General features: G+C 39.8%; 1 protein-coding gene across 3 annotated transcripts in view; it reads right to left on the bottom strand.

The window, feature by feature from the left end:
• LOC5516681 (dynein axonemal heavy chain 5) overlaps window positions 1–7,380 on the bottom strand; it is a 97,128-nt gene extending 89,748 nt beyond the window's left edge. For 2 of the 3 annotated variants that reach the window (XM_048721752.1, XM_048721754.1), the window contains exons 1-9: window positions 6,559–7,380; window positions 6,126–6,296; window positions 5,281–5,485; window positions 4,629–5,031; window positions 3,529–3,870; window positions 2,875–3,155; window positions 1,547–1,600; window positions 881–933; window positions 359–479 (exon numbers count right to left, since the gene is read on the bottom strand). In XM_048721752.1, coding sequence (XP_048577709.1) covers window positions 359–479; window positions 881–933; window positions 1,547–1,600; window positions 2,875–3,155; window positions 3,529–3,870; window positions 4,629–5,031; window positions 5,281–5,485; window positions 6,126–6,296; window positions 6,559–7,232 — 2,304 coding nt within the window. In that variant the 5' untranslated portion in view covers window positions 7,233–7,380. The remainder of the gene's footprint in view (window positions 1–358; window positions 480–880; window positions 934–1,546; window positions 1,601–2,874; window positions 3,156–3,528; window positions 3,871–4,628; window positions 5,032–5,280; window positions 5,486–6,125; window positions 6,297–6,558) is intronic. The other variant, XM_048721753.1, reaches the window with a different exon arrangement.
• Window positions 7,381–20,636: the final 13,256 nt, after the last annotated feature.

Genomic DNA, 20,636 nt, shown 5'->3' with positions numbered 1-20,636 from the left:
AGACGTTTTCTTAGACTTTTCCCAAGACTTTTTCTCAGAATTTTATACCTTATCAAGACTTTTCTTAGACGTTTCCCAAGACGTTTTCTTAGACTTTTCCCAAGACTTTTTCTCAGAATTTTATACCTTATCAAGACTTTTCTTAGACGTTTCCCAAGACGTTTTCTTAGACTTTTCCCAATACTTTTTCTCGGAATTTTCTCATACATTTTCTCAGACTGTTCCCAAAACTTTTTCCCTAAATTTTTTCTCAGACTTTTCCAATACTTTTTCTTTAATTTTTTCCAAGACTTCTCAGACAGAAAAACGCGAAAAAATTATGAATTTGCACTCAAGCATGTGGATATGTGGGCCTTACCTTTTCGGCTTCATAGACTTTCTGCACATCTTCCAACTCATTCTCGAACCAAGAAAACACTTCCAAGAACTTTTCCGAGAAAACAGCTCTCAGGCCAGGCCGAGTCATAACGCAGTTAAAGCTAATGATTAAAAAAACTCAATCAAAAATTCAATTCCAATCAAAACACAAGCATGCCCAGGAGACTATTTCATTAGGGTCTTCGTTTGGGCCAAAGTAAAAAGCACCAATACATGACAAAAAAAAAACTATGCCAGTTACTGTAAAAAAATAAGCACTTTCTGACAAAGACATTTTCCGGTTGGTTCGAAAGCGCTAAATAAGTTGCTTTTTGATTTTGTTATTTTGCCGCCAAAGCTCAAACGCGCGCGAGTTTAGCAGCCAAAAAATTCACACGATTTCTTTGGACAAATCGCCTTTTTTTAAATTAGCGACCGAGCTTTTCTTATTTTTTCAAATCAAATTAAAATAAAACTACTAATAAAAAAAACTACTCTTCCCCACAAAGGGAGTGTACAGTACCTTGTAAGGATGCCAAGCGCTTTTCTGATGTTCAACTTCAGAGTAAACACGCCCTAAAACGAGAATTCATCAGTTAGACATATTAACTCTCTTCTATTTCAATTGTGCAATAGTTTGAAAATTTTGCCTTGGGTGCTCATAGAAAACAATTATGGTTAATCAGGCTCTACACTTAATGTTCAACCACTATAAGGAGAATCTCTGTGGTCTAATCTTTGAGAGTGGTGCTGGTGATAATGGTAAGATGACGGTATAATATCGGTGTTGGTTAATTATCTCTTTATTTATCTTGTGATTAAAATAGTTAGACTGTGACGTGCGTCCTGTTGTTTGGTTGTGTTTGGTATTTATTATCAGCATTTATGTGTATACTATAACAAGGTATGTCAAATCTCCCTCACACAGACACCCTTTTCCATCGTTAATACACCAAATCTCTTCAACCAATTAGGGAAAAGCCTATTGAATAAGTTATGAGTTTTTTTTTTTAAATATTTTTAAATTCTAATCAAGTTTGGAAAATCAACCGTTCTTATCTTTAATTTTTGACAGATAAAGCCACCTGAATTACAGCCTGCTGGTAGATATTAAAAGTTTACTGTTTATTGAGTGCTCCCTAGACAGAGATAGTGCAAGACTCAGTGCAAATTAATGTTAATTCCTCACAGTTGTTTGGAAATGTTTGGTTCCAGGTCCAAACTTGCACTTCCTGAATAACACCTACAGCAGCAAATCAGGGAACACAATTTAAGATTTTTATTTTTAAATACAGTTTGTTTCTAAAAAGCGAGTTAGAGATTCGAGCAGCACATGACCAAAAATTGTGTAGCCAAAAATTTGCTTTTTTACATATAGATTTAGGGTACAGCTGATCAAAGTTCTTACTCTCTTTTTACAGTATCTACTGTTAGCTTTCTGGTAATTCATTTTGGAGGTACATGAAGAGAAACACTATATTTTTTGTTGTCATTATTTGTACTATACAGTAAATGTTGGAAAATCGCGAACGGAAAATTCGCAAACACTGAAAATTCGCGGTCAGGTCCCACCCCCCCCCCCCCCAAAAAAAAAAAATTACCTGCTGACGGTTTAAATAGCAGATTTAACCCTTGGACCCCAAAAAACGCGAATTTTCCAACATTTACTGTATTTTGTATTTATTTTTTTTATTTATAATACATTATTTATTTATGAAGCCTACATGCAGGCATTTACTTCGGTGATTTTAGCATAACACCATCTCAATTTCTTGGGATGACAGTTTGTGACTGGACAAAAAATTCGAAAAAAAAAACAACAAGTTAATGTGTGCAAGATGGCTAACTAGAAATTTTATTCATGTTACTTTTCACAGTTAAATTTACAGTTGTTATGAATTTACTGTCAACTGTTACATGACAGCTGTTACAGGCAGACTTTTAGAAACATAGGGTGGTTTTGAGAGGAGGAATCTGAGAAAAGGCAATGCGCCTTAGTTAGAAATACTTGTTTTGAGAAAAGGCTTCCTTTTATTTTCTTGGGGGGAAGGCATATGCTGGGAAGGTATATTTACTTGCGGTCACCCTTGCTACCTATGGCCCTGGGAGGGAATAACATCTACAGACCCACTACATAACAAAGGGTCAGGGAGAAATATCATAAGTGGGAAAGCCGCCTTCTGTGTAATGTATGATCTTGTAAATTGTAAACATATATATGTAATAAAATTTATTTTTTAAAAAGGGTCAGACACAAGGTCAGAGAGCTGATAGCAGGGAATATAATTAAGGCGCGTACCCAGGATTGGCTGAGGGGGGAGGGGTGTGCAGTCATAGGTATCATGGAAAAAAGCAAAGAATTTTAAAGAATTGTTAATAAGAAATGACCCACTTTTTGGCCCCAAGGAGGGGGAGTGCACACACCCTGTACACCCCCCCCCCCCTGTGTACGCATCTTCAATTTATTTTTAATCGAAATCACAAACAACAGAATCAAGATAACTCCCATATCTGTACCTTGAGATAATTGCAGATGTAGTTCTCAATCTTGAGCACAGATGACACAAAGCCAGTGTACCCATTCTCAAATAGTTGGCACCCCTGTCCCTCTACATCAAGGAACACAGCAGTACTTATGGTAGTCTCCAGGGGTGACCGCATGGCGTAGATGTTGTCGTAAAGAATGCTTGAGATGCTTGGTGTCACAACCACACTGTAGATCTCTTTTACTTTCTCCTCTTCGTCAATTTCATCCAGGATTTGACCAATTCCATTAGCTCTGCCACTACTCGTAGAATCTTAAAAACAAAGTGAATTCTATTTTTTTCCACCAAATAACACATACTAACAAATAATAACATATAACATGCCTTTTTGGCCACTCCTTTTTTATAATGCTGACTACCATTAGAACGGCTTATTCCAGTTGGTGTATCTTATCTAATAAAGGTCTCGGGTTGACTAAATCTGGTTTTAATTCCATTTTTTATCCACCAAATAACACATACTAACAGATAATAAACATATAACATGCCTTTTTGGCCACTCCTTTTTCGTAATACCAGCTACTCGTTAGAACGGCTTATTCCAGTTGGTGTATCTTATCTAATAAAGGTCTCGGGTTGACTCAATCTGGTTTTTATCGACCCAAAAATTAAACGTTTCCTGTACCTTCTTGAGGATAACTCTTTTCTGATCCACTGGCGACAGAACTGGGATGACGTGACACCTTTACATCGGACACACCTAACTGCTGGTCACGGAAAGGGACAGGTTGCTCATTTTCATTCTCAGGTGGGCCATACATCACTACTTCTGTAGGAATCCTCATCAGGTTCTTGACGTCGCTTGCAAGCCGCGATAGTTGTCCAAGTGTCTGGATGATGTCAAGCATGTTACGTACATGGACACAGAAGACATCAAGGAAACCAATAATTGATTCTTCATCAGCAAAGGCAATTCCGCTGCTTCCCTGACTGGTGACACTCTCATGATCTCCTTTAAGACGGGAATCTGAGGGAAAATAATTTAGATACATCAATAATATAGAACTACCAAGATGTGCTTCTAAAGGTTGAGATTAACATACACTGATTTGGAAGGCTTATTGTTGGCCAGAACACTCACAAGCTGCCATTTTTCAGGCCCCTCCCAGGCTTGTTTTGTGAAGTGCGAAATCTAACCCAACACCAAAGATTTATTGAGTCAGATTTAAAGAAGATAAGCCGACACAGAATAAACATACATAAAATTGGCCGAACAAATTGTAGCATGTAAATCAGACATCATCCCTCTGACATTGGTTAAACCTAATTGAGGTCCTTGTCAACCACTGATCAAGGGAGGGTAGATTGGGTACAGTAGCTATCCAACCCAATTTTGATTAATTTCAAATACCTTTTTTGTACCAATAATCCACTTTTATGTTCCTTTTCAAGTTTCAAACCCCCTTTTATACATTCTGGAAATACTGCTGATATTAAAGTTTAATTAGTTAGTGTACATGTATGGTTCCTTATAGAGACTTCCAGTCCATTAATTACCTCTTAACCTATCACATTTTATTCTTTAATGCATCTTTTATCTTATACTTTTTGTATAGAGACTTCCAAACCATTAATTACCTCTTAACCTATCACAAAATATTCTTTAATGCATCTTTCATCTTATACTTTTAGTATGATATCATTAACTCTATATTAACTGCTTGCCCCCCCCCCCCCCCACCCCCCGCCATCACATCTCCATCTCATAACCAAACAAGGACTAACTTTGTGAGATGAGAAGCCTCGTGTGGACAGGATAGGTGTTTGAAGGTGTCATCACATTGCTATTGCTTCCTCCTATTGGCTGTTTCTTGCCAGGTCCAACACCACTAGGTGTAATTGACAAAGAATGAGAACCCCCAAGACTATCACGAAGACTCCGTAGCATGTCCCGATACTGCTTCTGCAGAGTCAGACACACATTAAGTCTTGTAAGAAATCTTTCATCCTGAGGTGTTATGTGTTCCTTGTGCCCTTTCTTTTTGGCTTTTGGTTTTGCCTGGATGGTATGGCCAGATGCACAGGCTTCTGTTTCTTCCTGGACGCGAGTCCACAGCTTGTCTTCTTCACATGTCATAGTAGTGGCTCTGAGGTAGTTCTTGCAAGCTGTCACAAGCTGATTGGTAATCTATATTTTTTTCCAGAAAATAAAATCAGATACTAAATATGCTGTTATGACATTATACTTGGGAAAAGGGTGAAAAAGTCAACCTTACAGTACTGTACATGCCCAACCAAGTATATTAACAATGCGGCTAACACTATAAATTATGTGCATAATCCAGTATCTATTCTATCTATATTATATGGTAAACACCACAGTACTGTATGTGAGAATCCCAATATCCAAACAATGTTTCTTTACTGCTGAGCTCACCTTTGAGAACAACAGGCCCAAGTAGCCGTTCCTGGCATAAAATCTGGACACTGCATCCATCTGGCGCACAGTAGCCATTAGACCAGGAAGAGTGTTACTACAAATGGTACCAACAGGAGCACCACTGTACAGCTGGTCAAAGTATTTTCGCAAGGATTCCAGGTAGCGAACTTTATCTTTAGTCTCATTGAGGGCATCTGTTATACTGAAACACAAAAATGTACAAGCAATACTAAGCCCCTCTAAGCATTCATCTCCATCTGCTTATCTGTTCAAATTTGCTACTCTGTATACCAATACTATACTCTACACTACCACTCCTTGTATTGAACGCAAACAACTCTTGTCCCCTCTGAGGGTTTTTTTCTAATTTTTCAGCATGATGTTGGGGTCAGACCTGTTTCCATTAAAGGTTTTGAGGCATTGTGTAATTTGGAAACACAAGTGATTGTTTGCCAGTGCTTGCTCTTGTGTTCCAGAAAGAAATGGAAAATTATGTTGCCCTTACGTCCTAGTGGAAACAGCCCTTAGGGACAACGCTGCTTAAAGCTGCATTGTCACCAGTTTACTTCCAGTCAATTACGCAACAATCTCCGATTGATTTTTAATGGAAAACGCGAAAAATATTTCAAAATATTGAAAGCAGTGTGTCTATTGGAAGTTTCTTTGAGGATGTGATCGATAATTTAGAGCGGATGGCCTGTTAAATATATCGGATTCTAATAAATTTTTTTTTTCTTTTAACGGTTGAGGTTTCCGTCAGACCTCCGAAAGTAAACTGGTGACAATGTGGCTTTAAGTTCTCTGTGTCCAAGGTCATGTTACAGGATTTTCGTCAAAAATACCTTGCGTCCATAGACTTCCATCTCTTTAACACTTTTGACTTGGCTGTTATCAGAACAGCTATTACAGCTTTGCATTCTTTCCCCTTCAGTTGGTCTGTCACACTTGTAAGGACCTTCTGCCGTCTCTTCCATCTGTCGAGCTCACTCAGGGGTCCTGCATGACCATCCGACCTTGAGATATAAAGAGAAATTTTAATTTAAGTAATGCTCTGTGCAAGAACTAGGCAATCTTACTGTCCAAGACAAAAATATTATAGTATAAGATACACATGATACATAATAATTGTTGCGCCTGATTTTCTCCACCCTAGATATGTAGTAAACCAAAGTCAATGGCATTTTAAAAAGTTGATAAAAAGTTGATTATAAACGTCCGTTGATGGAACTGTCCGGTAAGTTAATTGTTGGCATAAATAGGTGACAAAAAACTAACCTATCTTCCAACCCATCTGTGAGGATATTCTCAATAGTGGTAATCCAGTCTAACACTAAATTCTCATATTCCTGTAAAATAACAGGGTTGACTGCCGCAGCCCGGTTCTGTTTGAAATCCGTAGTAACTTGTGATTCGGGTTTCTTCAAGATCTGTTGTGGTGCAACTGTAGCGTTTGCATATTCGCTCAAAGTGTTGGTGTATTTATCAATTTGGTTTAGAAAATGTTGATGTTCCTCGTCTGTGCATTGGCCCCAATCTTTTTGAGCATGAAGTACAGGCCCGAAAGCCTCGGAAAGCAAAGCGCTAAAGTGAACAAGAGGATTTTCTTTTATTTCTCCGCAATAAACCTCCTTTTCTACTTGAGTTGGATCGATCACCCGGTTTACGTTTGAACGAATAAAATACAAACAAATTGCTTCTTCGTCCATCACTTCTTTGAGCTTTGCGCAAGTGCTAGTCACACACATTTTCCTTGTCTGGAGGCTATTTGGATCAGGTTTTGGAGAGTAGAAAAATAGCTTTGTGTGACCTTCAGGAGCTAAAAAGTCATTGATGTAATCCAAAGTCGTCTGTTCGGCCATAAAATCTTCCAGCATCGTTGGATTGTCCAACGCTCCAATGTGAAATGTTTCCTGCAGTTTGGTAGCAAACCACCAGTGCCTTTCATCCATCTTAGTAAATTTTATTGTTAGTGACACTTAGAGGCGATCAACATCACAATTCTGCTATATTCTGTTATATTGGCAAGTTTTTCGAAGTCCTTGCATGAATTTTCCTCCATTTTGTTGTCATTTGGTAGCCAAGCAGTCAGATAAAATGCCCGGATGCGCATGCAAATGAGCATCGACATTCCAAAAATAGACAAGAGGGAGAATTTGGCGCGAAAATCTTGACACGCAGATGAGATGAGAGCGCAAATATTTTCACAGCAAACGGGCTTACTTTTTTAATATACTTGAGTGTTTTAGAAGAAAAAGGCGACGTGCGCGTATACTGTACGTAACTCTCTTCGACCTATCATCTGGAGGGTAAAGCGGGAGACTAAACTTCAAAATAAAGATACCTTGTCTATTTTAACATAACCCAAACACTTAAAATAATGTTGCTAATGTTTTTCAAGATAAATATTTGTTTTACTAAAAACACTGATTTTGATTAGACTTTTGCTAAGGAAAAGATAAGAAAGAAAGATTTACTTGAATACTGTTGATAGATGTTAACAACGGGATTTTGATGTCCAATTACTGTTTAAAAAGCTATAATAATTTTGCTAAAAATAACCAACAACTAACGTGTTTATTCTTATCTATCTCATAATGGTCCAAGGTATTTTATGGTACTTCCACATAATAAAATTCATAAACTGTTTTGAAAAATAAACAGTGAATTAAGTAAGTCGTCCTTCCAGTTTTTGAGAAAAAAAAGCATGTGTTACAAGTGTTACGAAAAAAATCGCTGTCAATACTGTCAATATGATGCAAATACTAGGCATTATCAGAATTCTTAATTCAAGCAGCTATATTGTTTCCAAAAAGTGGTTAAATTTTACAAACAAATTGTAAATTATTCTAAAATCAAATCATAGCCGTAGCAGACTTCGAATTAGGGACCTTAAGCAACGACAACGGCAACGCGGACGGCGACGGCATAAAACAGTTGAGAATTCAAAGAGCCAGACGTGAAAAGTACTCTGAAATGGATTCTGTCTTAGCGGGGCCAGCGCGGCGGAGCTCCATAGGTATAGAAATATGGTATAACTATGCGACTTGGTTTTGTGGTCATTGCGCGGGTAAACTGTGGTGTCACTCGCCAGCCAGCCAGCCAGTCAGCCGCGCAACTCCCAGGCCTCACTCGGCCCCGTAATGGCGGCTAAATACAAGCACGGAGCAAGGGAAAAGTTCTTGTCATGCGTTGATTATTTCTTTTTGCCTCAAATTTTGTGACTTAAGGCTAAAGTCAACTAGAGGAGATCTACTAACATTCATTCACGCCAAGATTGATGTAAGGATATGTCTGGTTTTTGCTAGTAAATTTAAGTAAGTAATAGTTCACATTCAACAGCGAACACAACCACAAGAAAGCGACAAAATGCAAGGTGAGTTTCAGACGACGATTTCTATTGTCTATTGAGGATATGACAGTTATTGGGCTTTTTGTTGCCCTTTTTGTTTGCTTTGAAAATGAGCATAACACCTTTTGTTTTGACATTCTTTGTTCTATCTTTATTCTTGATTCTGTTGAAATATTTCATTAAAGCTAACCAATACCGTGTTGCATTTGTCCTATACTGGTAAAGAAGACCGTTCTTGTCTTTATATCCTGTGCTCTTAGTCCTAAGAAGATACATATCCTTAGAAGATACAGCAACTTTTTCAAATTACAAGAGAAATTGTCCTTACCGAGGATAAAAACAAAACAAAATTCAACCCCTATTGCCAATATGTATTGTTATTGTCTGCATCTTACATCTCATGTGTTTATTTTTTTTTTCAAATATTTGTGGAAATTAGTCAGATTATAATTGTGTCTTGATAAAAAGATTGTTTTGAAAGAAATGTCACTCTTTTATGAACCAGGGACTACCTGAGGGCCAAGATGAATGCTAAGGACTGGAAGACATGAGAATTGAAAACCATGTCTTGAAAGACATGTCTGAAAGACAGTAGGGAGTTCTTATTCACTAGTCATTTGATACCCCCACACACATGGTCCCAGGGAAGGGTGGGGGATTTAACTTTAATAAAAGCCTGCTTCCAAGTTAAGAGTCAAAAACAGTCAATACCACCACCCCTCTTGACATATTCTGGTTAAAAAGTAATCTAAAACCCCACATTAACCCCTGACTTCCCCAGGACCATAGGGAGGGGGCTCAAATGACTAGGGCATTACTATGTGATTCAGCAGTACACACTCAAAAGGTTTTTTTTAGAACAAGATACTTATATTATATAAAACTAAAAACATAATTTTGCTTTTTAAATAATAAATCTGTAACGAAAACAGTTTTCTATTAACCTAAAGATAATGGGAAAAGGGATATTTTAGGAAAGTACTGAATATAATTATCACATTATTGTTATTATATTTTCTTTTTAAACATTTATTTTATTGGAATGGTTGGATCCAGGGTTTCTAAAAACACCAAAATATAATGCATTACTGTAACTATGATTTGTAGATATTAATTCCCATGGGGATGGAAAATCACCACTTAAAATGGTACATTAAAACTTCAGTATTGCATCTTATCTAAAATTGTGTCTGACACTATATTCTATCTTTGAAATCCTGTTTCATCCATTATTCTTCGCAAGGACAAAGCTTGTCAGAATGTAGCTTTACAAATGTACATAAAGGGAACTTTTATTAAGGGAAGGGTTTTTTAGGGCAAGATACTTAAACTTTATAACACTAGCAACAACCTTGTTCTTTTTAAATAATAGAATTCTGTTCACATAGCTTGGATAGCATAGACATGGCCTCTTTAGAGGCCTGTGGTGGTGAAAGGGTTAAGATAATGGGAAAGGGGAAATGTCAAGAAATGCTCAATCAAATTATTTTCATTACTGTTATATTTTTTTCAACAAACCTTTCAAGTTGAGTCAATTCCCTTTATATCCCCTCCCCCGTCGACTATTTTTTAGTCAATTGATATTCTTTCCTTCCTCTCTACCCCAGACATAGATCAATAAAAGGGTTTGGTTTGAAATTAGAAGTTAGCATTTTAGCACTGTCAGTGATGCCTTAGATGTTTTTTTTTAAGGATTTGCTTCCAAAATCAATCTGTTTTTTCTTCATTGCATTCATTTTGGAGTAGGCCACCAACAACAAGGCCAGTATATGGTAAATGGTGGGTGCACCAATATGTAATTCATGAAAGGAGATATATTTTTGGATTTTAATTTCCAGACATTTTTCTGAATATTCGGTCCAATGAAGGAGAGAATCGCCACTAAATCAATACATAAAAATAAGAGTATGGCATCTAAACAGTCAAAATATATTATTTCAAATCTTTGGAATGCTGGTACATCCATGACCTATTCTGCACAAGGGCAAAGCTTGTCGGAGTATTGTTTTGATTAAAAAACAATATTTATAATGGAACTTCTATGATGGGACATAAGAATTTACCATTAGACTCTTGACAACTTTGACAGCCATATTCACACCAGGAATTGGGTTTGTTAACTTTGATGTACTGCATAATTTAAATTATTGAATAAGGCCTGGATCCATTTGGTTGGTACAATAAATATATCTCAGTAAAGAGCAGGATCCTAGATCCCCCAAAAATACCTCAATCAGTCAACACAGAAGGTGTTCAATGCTGGCTCCGCTTTTAGGCACTGCCTAAATCTATATATTATACATTTCAGCCAATTTCCTTCAAACTACAACGTGAAAACTCCAAGTTTCTCGGTCTAGCGAGGACGGGAACGTCTGCGCTGAAAACTAGAATAGCCTTTGTTACAGCGAAACTCTGAATTTTTGTGTTACAAGATGTGACATAGTACTCAAAGGTGACAATATACAGACGAATAGACGACAGAGAGGACGAACTAAATAAATCTTAACTGCAGTGACTCATATACATAATGCTTACATGTACTTATCGAAAATTAGCATGACTTAGACAAAGGACTCTTAATAACAATAAAACGATGTGTTAACGAGAAACTACTAAACCGGCGACGAACAAAGGGTGTACAAACATATTAACAAAACATCTTGTAACACAAAAATTCAGAGTTTCGCTGTAACAAACCGGCCCCCGAAGGACCATTGAGTCTAATAACAATAAAACGATGTGTTAACGAGAAACTACTAAACCGGCGACGAACAAAGGGTGTACAAACATATTAACAAAACATCTTGTAACACAAAAATTCAGAGTTTCGCTGTAACAAACCGGCCCCCGAAGGACCATTGAGTCCTGACACACTCAACACAAATACTGCGAAACCAACTAATTTAATTTATGAATAGTGTTCATATCAGATGGTACTTCTCTGAGCACTTGATAAGTTCATTCATCTGTAAGTCGTCAGTAGTGAGTCTGTAAACTCACAAGTCGTTTGCAAACTTTGCAGATCTTGACATCTAGGTTGGTGCGGATACTGCTTCTAGTATGCCGACCTTGCGTACATCTCTCTTTAGATGGGAGAGTGCAGTCTTGATCATCACGTGGCGAACAGCACCGAACTTGTCGGGAACTACTTCATCAATCACTCCCATAGGCCACCTTCCAGGAGGTAATGATTCATCCACAACTAGTACTAGATCTCCTTTGCTGAGATTTCTCCTTGGTTTCAGCCACTTCTGACGTTCTTGGAGAGCTTGCATATACTCTGTCATGTGCATGACGCCAGCGCTTGGTAAATCTATCAGCAAGAACTGAGAAGTCTCCTGGAGCTATGCATGGATTTCTGTAGACTAACAGAAGCTTGTTAGGCGTCAAGGGTTCTAGGTCGTTTGGGTCATCTGTGATACGCGTCAGGGGGCGATCATTCAGAATTTTCTCTGTCTCTGCCATCATGGTACTGAGAATTTTGTCATCCACCGTCTGGTTAGCAAGTAAGACGCGCAGGATTCTGCGAATCGAACCTATCATTCTCTCCCATATTCCTCCGGTGTGGCTTGCTTTGGGGGGATTGAAATGCCATTCGATCTTATTCTCTCGCAAGGTATCTCTGATACGGTCTTGGTTCCAGGTTTTCAAGGCTTCTCTGACATCTTCTGCTCCCTTGAAGTTAGTTCCATTGTCGCTAAAGACTTCCCTTGGCGGTCCTCTCCTGCTCACAAATCTTGAGAAGGCTTGGAGAAAAGAGTCTGTCGTTAACTCGTGGGCAATCTCGATATGAACTGCACGCATAGTTAAACAAGAGAAAACGCATCCATATCGCCTTACGTAACTTCTCTTTACTTTGACTTGTATAGGCCCGAAGTAATCAATTCCAACAAAGGTAAATGGTGGATTATCAGGTGTGACGCGCGCTAATGGAAGTGGAGCCATAATCTGATCTTGAGGCTTGGCCTTGGCCGCTTACATTTGATGCACTTCTTCAGTACAGCTCTTACAGCTGCCCCTCCTTTCAATATCCAATACTTCTCACGAACGCTTGATAGCACTTGGGTTGGACCCACATGACCTTTGTTATGAACTTGATGGATGATGAGGTCTGTGGTGTTGTGCTTACGTGGGAGAATGGCTGGATGCTGTGATGAGTATTGGATCGATGCTCTATCAAGACGTCCTACGACTCGGATCAATCCATCGAGTACAAATGGGCGGAGCTTTAAAAGGGGACTTGTGTATGGTGCGCTGTTCAATCGCCGACCTGAAGATCTTGAGTAGTCCTTCTTCTCTTCTGTTCTCTTTCTTTCTTCAACTTCCAGGATTTTCATTTCCCTCGGAAAGCTCTGTCGTCGTACATACTTCACTATCTCGTTCTCGGCTTCTGAAATCTCTTGGGCCGTGAGATCTCCTATCTTAAGATCAACGTCGGATGGTCGGCGCACCTAATGTATTAGGTACTTCTTAAATCGCATCATCCAAGCAACTCCTTTCAGGAGGGCATACAAGGAGGAATACCTCTCAATCATGTTGTCTAAACCCTCTTGATACTTTGCAAAACAATCATCGAATCTGTCCAGAAATAAGTCTTGTGCACCGGTAGGTCGAGTTCTTCTTCGATCTGTTTGTGTAGCTTCACAGCGACTGTTGCGGCAGTGAGCTCTAACCTAGGGATTGTGACTGACTTCAATGGTGCTACTCTTGCTTTCCCGAGCAATAAATTGCAGGTCACAACACCATCAGTATCTTGAACGCGTAAATATGACGCGGCGCCATATCCCTCAGTTGAAGCATCCGAAAAATGGTGCAGCTGTATGGACTGTATTTTAGACAATGGCTGTAGTTTCACACATCTAGGCACTGTTACATCTGTGATATAACCAATATCACCAACCCAATCTCGCCACATCTCGAGCTCTGCGTCTGGAATAACTTCATCCCATGAATAGTCGCTCTTGCATAAGCCTTGAAGGATCTTCTTAGCTGGCAGTACAAGTGGTTCTGCCAGACCAAGTGGATCGTACACTGACGATGTCATGGATAGTATACCACGTCTCGTGGAAACGGATCTCTTTTGAAGAGTTCGGAAACTGAAGACATCTTTTTCAATTTTCCATGTCATTCCTAGGGTTCTTTCTATCGACAGAGCATCCAGATCAATATCCTTGTCTTTCAATGAAGGGGCTTGCTCTTTTTCTGGAACCGAGACAACCTCACGTCTGTTGCAGATCCATTTCGTAAGGTGAAAACCACCTCTATTCATCATCTCAGGCAGCTGATGCACCAGACTAAGAGCTTCGCCAGTAGTCTGCACGGACTTGACACAATCATCGACGTAAAAGTTCCTCAGAACAGTTTCAACTGTCGCGTCATCAAAATCTGCCTTGTTATCCTCAGCTGTCTTTCTTAGAGCGAGACTTGCACAGCTCGGTGATGACTTCGCTCCAAAGATGTGAACTAGCATTCGATGCTCAACTGGTGCTGTTGACAAATCACCTCCCGGCCACCATAAGAATCGGAGAGCTTCGCAATCTTGTGGTGAGACCTTGAGTTGATGAAACATCTTTTTACGTCCGCCATAAAGGCCACAGGATGTTGACGAAAACGTATAAGCAGTCCAACGAGCTTGTTGGTTATGTCAGGACCTTGAAGCGACATATCATTCAATGAGATGTTCTTATGCTTGGCTGCGCAGTCAAAAACTACTCTCACTTTGTCGGGTTTCTGCGGGTGAAATACTGCATGGTGAGCGAGGTACCAAGTCGGACTGTCATCGCTGCTTTGATGGTCTGTAGGAAGTTGTCTGGCGTGACCTTGAGAAATATATTCGTCTATTGTTGCTGTGTACTGGCGATGGAGGACCTCATCCTTGAGTAGTCGTAGCTTTAATGAGCATAGTAGTCTAAGGGCTGTGGTTCTGTTGTCTGGAAGGCGCGGATTGTCAACCTTCCATGGTAGAGAAAGCTGGTATAGCCTAGCGTTGCCGACTTCTCGATGATGCTTAAGGCTCGCCGACCCTCTATCGACATACCTCAAGCTGTGCCTTGAGGCGCTGTAAAGACGCTGACGAGCGAGCTCCAGACCGACTTCCTGGTGAACGAGCTGCTGATGAACAAGGTCTTGCGTCACGAAGCATTTCACGCTCGCCGATAGCTGACCACTTCTTTGAACCACTGAATGAACGCTGACCACTACGATATACTTGAGGTGGTTCATGCTCGTATTGAATGGGTGTAGACCGCTGACCAGCGGTCACTGTCGTAAACTTGGGACAACGCGGGCTCAGCTTGAGAAAGTGTCGACCGCTGACTGCTTCTATAAACTTCAAGTTTCGCAGGCTCAATATGAGAATGCGCAGTCCGCTGATTAGTACCAGGCACTTCGGGTATCGCGGCCCTCAATGCGAGAATGCTCAGGATATAAAATTCCATCATCTATTTCATTCAAATATAACTTAAATGGCGTGAGCGATCTGCTCTCGTACACACGATCATGCCATTCTTTGTATGCAGCTTGAAATCTTTTAAATCTGATAATTTCATCATTGAATGTCTTTGCAATTTGACCTTTCTTAATTGCATTGGTTGGATCAACTTCTTGATACCATTTCAGAACACAAGCTTTGAAGTTTTCAATTATATTTTCCAAAGTTCTTCGTTTCTTAAGAACCGTGTCTGAAGGGACATTTTCAGCAATAAGGACGTCAAGCTCATTAAGAAGTCTTGTAATATGGCCTTTATAGGCGTATACTGACATTTTCATGGTAGAACAAACACCGTCAACTCTCGTCTAGAGCTTTGAGTACTAGAAGTTCACATGGTTATTTTATATTCACGGCGCGTCACTCTGGTGACATCCTTGTTCGCTATGTTAGAAATAAGATTCTAGGGTTTACTATAGTTTTTTGGGGAATAAATGAATGAGTGAATTGTATCAAAACTAATTTAAAATTAAGCGCAAAGTATGAAGCTGATTTGGGGATCACGTTCTGACTGTAGTCGCCTTCGTCGTTGCTTAAGGTCCCTAATATTGGGAGGGGGGCACGATACAGAAATATTAAGAAAACAATGGGGGCCACAGCCACGCCCCTACTGGTCATTTCCCTATAACTTTTTAAATTATTTGGGGGGGGGGCACATGCCCCCAGTGCCCCACCCCTGCTACGGCCCTGCAAAAAGGGAAGGTATATGCATAAATCACCCAGTTCCATATCGAATGTGGGATAAACATACCAAAAAAACTTTAATTATCGGGCAGACTGAATTATCTCAGTTATTTTCCAAAACCCCAAAGCAGCTGTGTTTCTGTAATACACTTTTTAACACAATGATGTTGTAAATAAAAGGCTAAATCCTCTCTGCCAAAACATGAGCGCTTGTTATCATATGGGGCAAAAACGTGCAGAGACCAGGAATTAGAAACAATATGCTCTCAACAACAACTGTCTCTGTATGTTTGGGTTTCCTTGCAGAAATTGCAGTAATTCGCACTAAGCGCAGCATGTGTTTCACCAGAAAGCCACAAATTATTAAAGTTATAGTTATGAGTTTTCTCTTTTTTCGGGCCAAAAAAAACGTAAGACAGCCGTAGAGAATTTATAATAATAATCTTGTAAAAAAATCTTTGGTCGCTAAAAATATGCTTCCTTTACAGTAAACTAAATTTAATATAAAATAAGAGATTTTACCTTCTCTGTATCTTCCACCCTTGTTACCCCCCCCCCCCCCCCCCCCCCCCCGCCCCTTACATCTAAAGCGTGGATGCACCAGTTGGGATATCCCTCATTTTAGCGAATATAATCAAGAATAAATGATATCAAAATAAGCTGAATGTTACTCATTTTTTTCTTTGGGGTTAGTTCCTCTTTTGCTGCTATTGCTTCACAAAACATCTGTCATTTGTTATTGGGTGATTGTATAAAATTCGCACCACAAAAGTGCTTTGTCAGGATTAAGGTCTTATTCTCTTTGCGAGGACTATAGGATTTATTTTCCCCTTTTACCAGCAGCGAAGGAACATTTCTCAATCGGCAATTCCTGACAGGTAAGACAAACAGCAACAAGAGGAACAGAGTGCTGGACGTGCACCGCCTGTTCGACATCTGTCAGTTCTCGGTAGCAAAAATCACAAGAAAAGCAAGCCAAAATCAGAAAAAAAAAGAAATCGAACAAGTATTCCTCGTCGAGGACTGTTAGACACTATCCTCATTCTAAATGGTTTTTTTTTTTTCAATGAAGAGGGAGATGGCTAAACCAAGTATCAGCCTTTTTCGGGTATGGATGTTGAATTTTTTATTAATCATTTCATTAATTTTTTTTATTATTTTTTAAATTAAGTTTAAAAGGCCCCAAATCACTTTACGTGGAGAAGGAAAACTGTTACACTCTGTGACAAAGCTCCAAGGCGCAACAAACAATCAATTCTTTAATAATTTTCTACTTAAACGCGAACAACCACAACCAAATTATTTCACAAGCGCTAAGTTACCAGAGGCTGGTAAAGGAGGGTATGGATCACGTTTCACGTCGTTTTTTTGACGGGGGATTCGTTCCCATGCCTTTTTTCTTTACAAAGTGCCACCTCTTCTGAAACTTTTTTTGCAAAAAAAAGTTTTAGGTGGCACCGCTTTCTCTGACAGAAACTTCATGAGCAAGTAAGACCATGAGGGCGAATAGAATATATTTGTTTTGGTCACATCACACTAGAAGGTAAATTTATGTAGCCAAAAACGATGCCTGAACTGATCATTTGGCATTTTTGGCTTCCAATTCCGGCTCTTTCTCTAGCCTACTAGTTGATCAACCAATCAGAAATGTGGCATTAATGATAGACGATCACACCAAGGTTTTTTAACAAACGGATACTGGTTAAAAATACATGTGTTTTTTTTTCAGACTCTCATAACAAAAGAGGTGATACAAGTAATACAGAGGTTCGCATATATTTGATTCCTGAGCTGAGTGAATTGAAGACAATTATGAGTATTGCGAATTGCACAAGCTATTATAAGTTAAACAACACTGCGCATTTCGTATTTTACGTAGGTGTCAATTAGGTGTCAATTACGTAGGTGTCCGTTTCGGCGGCGATGTCTGTGGTGCTTAACACCATTATCATCGTCACCATCGTAAAGAGTGAGACACTACGAACGCCTTTATACCTCCTTCTTGCCAACTCCTGCCTAACAGACCTTTGCACTGGACTTGTATCACAGCCCATATCAATAGTGGGCGTGGTCCAAGCCTCGTGGCTCAACACTGACTGCCTCGACCTGAAACGGCAATTCAGCGCCGCACCCATCACGAATTTCCTTTTCGGCGTTGCATCGCTCGTTACATCAGTAGCCATCGGTATCGATCGATTTTTAGCGATTTATTTGCAAAATTCGTACCGTTTTGTGGTGACAAAGTTTAGAGTTTGTGCAATATAATTGCTGCCATTTGGCTTTATTCCCTAGTTACACTCACCTACGACAATAAAAATTTATTTCTCTTAGCGTACATCGTTATGATTACGATCTTTGTGAGTTTAGTGGTAGATTGTGTAAGCTACAGTAAAAGCTTCGCGGCCATACGAAAACACAAGCAGAGAATTGCAGACATGAGTAATGCCGCAACAGAAGCTGCAGATTTGGCCAAGTACTGCCATGCCATGATCACGATGGTTTTAACTGCAGCGATCCTGTTTGGAGTCTTTTTCCAATACCTGGGCGTAACGACAGTATATACCATCCTGAAGAAATGGAAGACAGATATCTTGACGTCTCTGTACGAGCTGCATGTGTACCGGCTATCTGAGACTATAGTATACTTGAACTCCCTCATCAACCCACTCTTGTATCTATTCAGATTAAGAGATGTCCGTGCTGCGTGTAAGAGAATGATCGGATCTTTGCCTTGTTCTGCTTGCTTTGTGCAACCAATCACCGCTAACCCCGGGACTCCATTGCCGAACACGACGAAATCATCCCACCAAACGACTTCATCGATACCCGGCTTGTATAAACCACCAAACCAAACAGCTTCACTGATACCCGGCACCTGTAAAAAACTCCACCAAACGACTTCATCGATACCCGGCAAGCGTGGACAATCCCATCAAACGTATTCATCGATACACGGCTCGTCTATACCTTCAAACGAAACGGCTTCATCGATACCTGGCACGTCTGAGTCACTAAACAAAACGGCTTCCCTGATACGCGGCACGTGTGAGCAATCCCACCAAACGGCCTCACCGATACCCGGCAAGTGTGAACCACCACACCAAACGGCTTCACCGATACCTGGCACGTCTGAGTCACCAAACAAAACGGCTTCCCTGATACGCGGCACGTGTGAGCAATCCCACCAAACGGCCTCACCGATATCCGGCAAGTGTGAACCACCACACCAAACGGCTAGACCGATACCTGGCACGTATGCACAACCACACCAAACGGCCTCTCTGATACCTGGCACGTGTGAACCACCGAACCGAACGGCTATACTGATACCCGGCACGTGTAAATCACTTCACCAAACGGCTTCGGCGATGCCCAGCACGTTTGAACAGCCACACCAAACGGCTTCACCGATACCAGAAACGTGTGGGCTACCCCACCAACTACAAGGGGGCGGGGGGGTTGACCAGGGCATCACGACCAAATTGTAAGACAAGAAACCGATGGCTGTTCTCCTTAAAGATATGCTAGAGCACCAGGTAATCTGTACGTTATTTAGCTAAATTCAATATTGATTTCCCAATAATATTATCCTTTATCAAATTTCAACTCTTTATAAACATAGCCAAAAAAAGTAAATCAGGGGCGGATCTAGGGGGGGGAGGGCGACGGCCCCCCTTTTTTCAGACATTTGGCTTAAAAATAATAAGAAATATAAGAAAATATACGGGAGAACAATAAGATCGCCCCCCCCCCCCCCCATTTTCTTGAAACTTTTGCTTCGCCCTCCCTTTTTTAAACTTCTGGATATATTTGGCAGGATAGTGAATATGAGGTTGAACTTATGTGTCGTAGCCCGCTTTGCGCCATGGGTAACAAATAAATGACAAAATCTTGGTCAATGATGATGTTTAGAGAAACATACCTGAAGTTTAGAGTTGTCATTAATTACGCTGGTTGGCACGAGTATTTGGAACCCGATAAAGCAATGCTATGGTTACGGCACATGGTTTAATTCAACCCCACTATCATCACAGAAAAAGGGATGTAACCTGTGTTTAACACAAGCCACGAGTTAATGTGAACCTAGTATTACTGCATGTGTGCGCAACCTGTGTTTAACACAAGCCACAAGTTAATGTGAAAAAAGTAATACTGCATGAGTGCGTAACCTGTGTTTAACACAAGCCACGAGTTAATGTGAACCTAGTATTACTGCATGTGTGCGCAACCTATGTTTTTCACCAGTTTCAGGTTAATTTGAACCTCGCATCCACGCCAAGGAGGTTAATGTGAGTCCTTATTACAGCGTATGCACAGCTTTTTTTACAAAGCTTAGCCATAATTTTGTAAAAGGGGTTGTAGACTCCGTTTGGATAAATACTTATCATATGTATTCAAAATGTACTTGATTCAATAAAATTTAATGATTCATTCACTGTTCCTTTCTTAAAAATCTACATTTTTTAATCAAAGATCGTACAATACAATTGTACATAGGCGTAGTCCGAAAAGAAATCCAAATTATGTTTGCTAAGCCTCGATATTATGAGGGCAACCCTGTGTTGTACGTTAGAGACATTGTTATTATTACCTTATTTGTAATCACAATAGATTGCTAGATAAAAACAAAATACTATACAATTACATTCCAATCCAAAACCTAGAAAGAAAGACTCAATAGTGGCTCCAACTCACTTCGATGGATATCAGGCATTCCTTTAGTAGCCCTTAAATGGTTTGGTGTACTTACAAGATGAGACATTTTACAAAGGCTTTTCTGTACATAGGGTTTTCTGCTGTTTTTGAGAAACAGCGATGCACGTTAAAACAAAT

This window comes from Nematostella vectensis, chromosome 14, assembly GCF_932526225.1.
Source record: "Nematostella vectensis chromosome 14, jaNemVect1.1, whole genome shotgun sequence".
Classification (NCBI taxonomy): Eukaryota; Metazoa; Cnidaria; class Anthozoa; order Actiniaria; family Edwardsiidae; genus Nematostella; species Nematostella vectensis.
The sequence above is the reverse complement of the archived record's forward strand: the minus strand, read 5'-3'. Positions and strand labels throughout refer to the sequence as shown.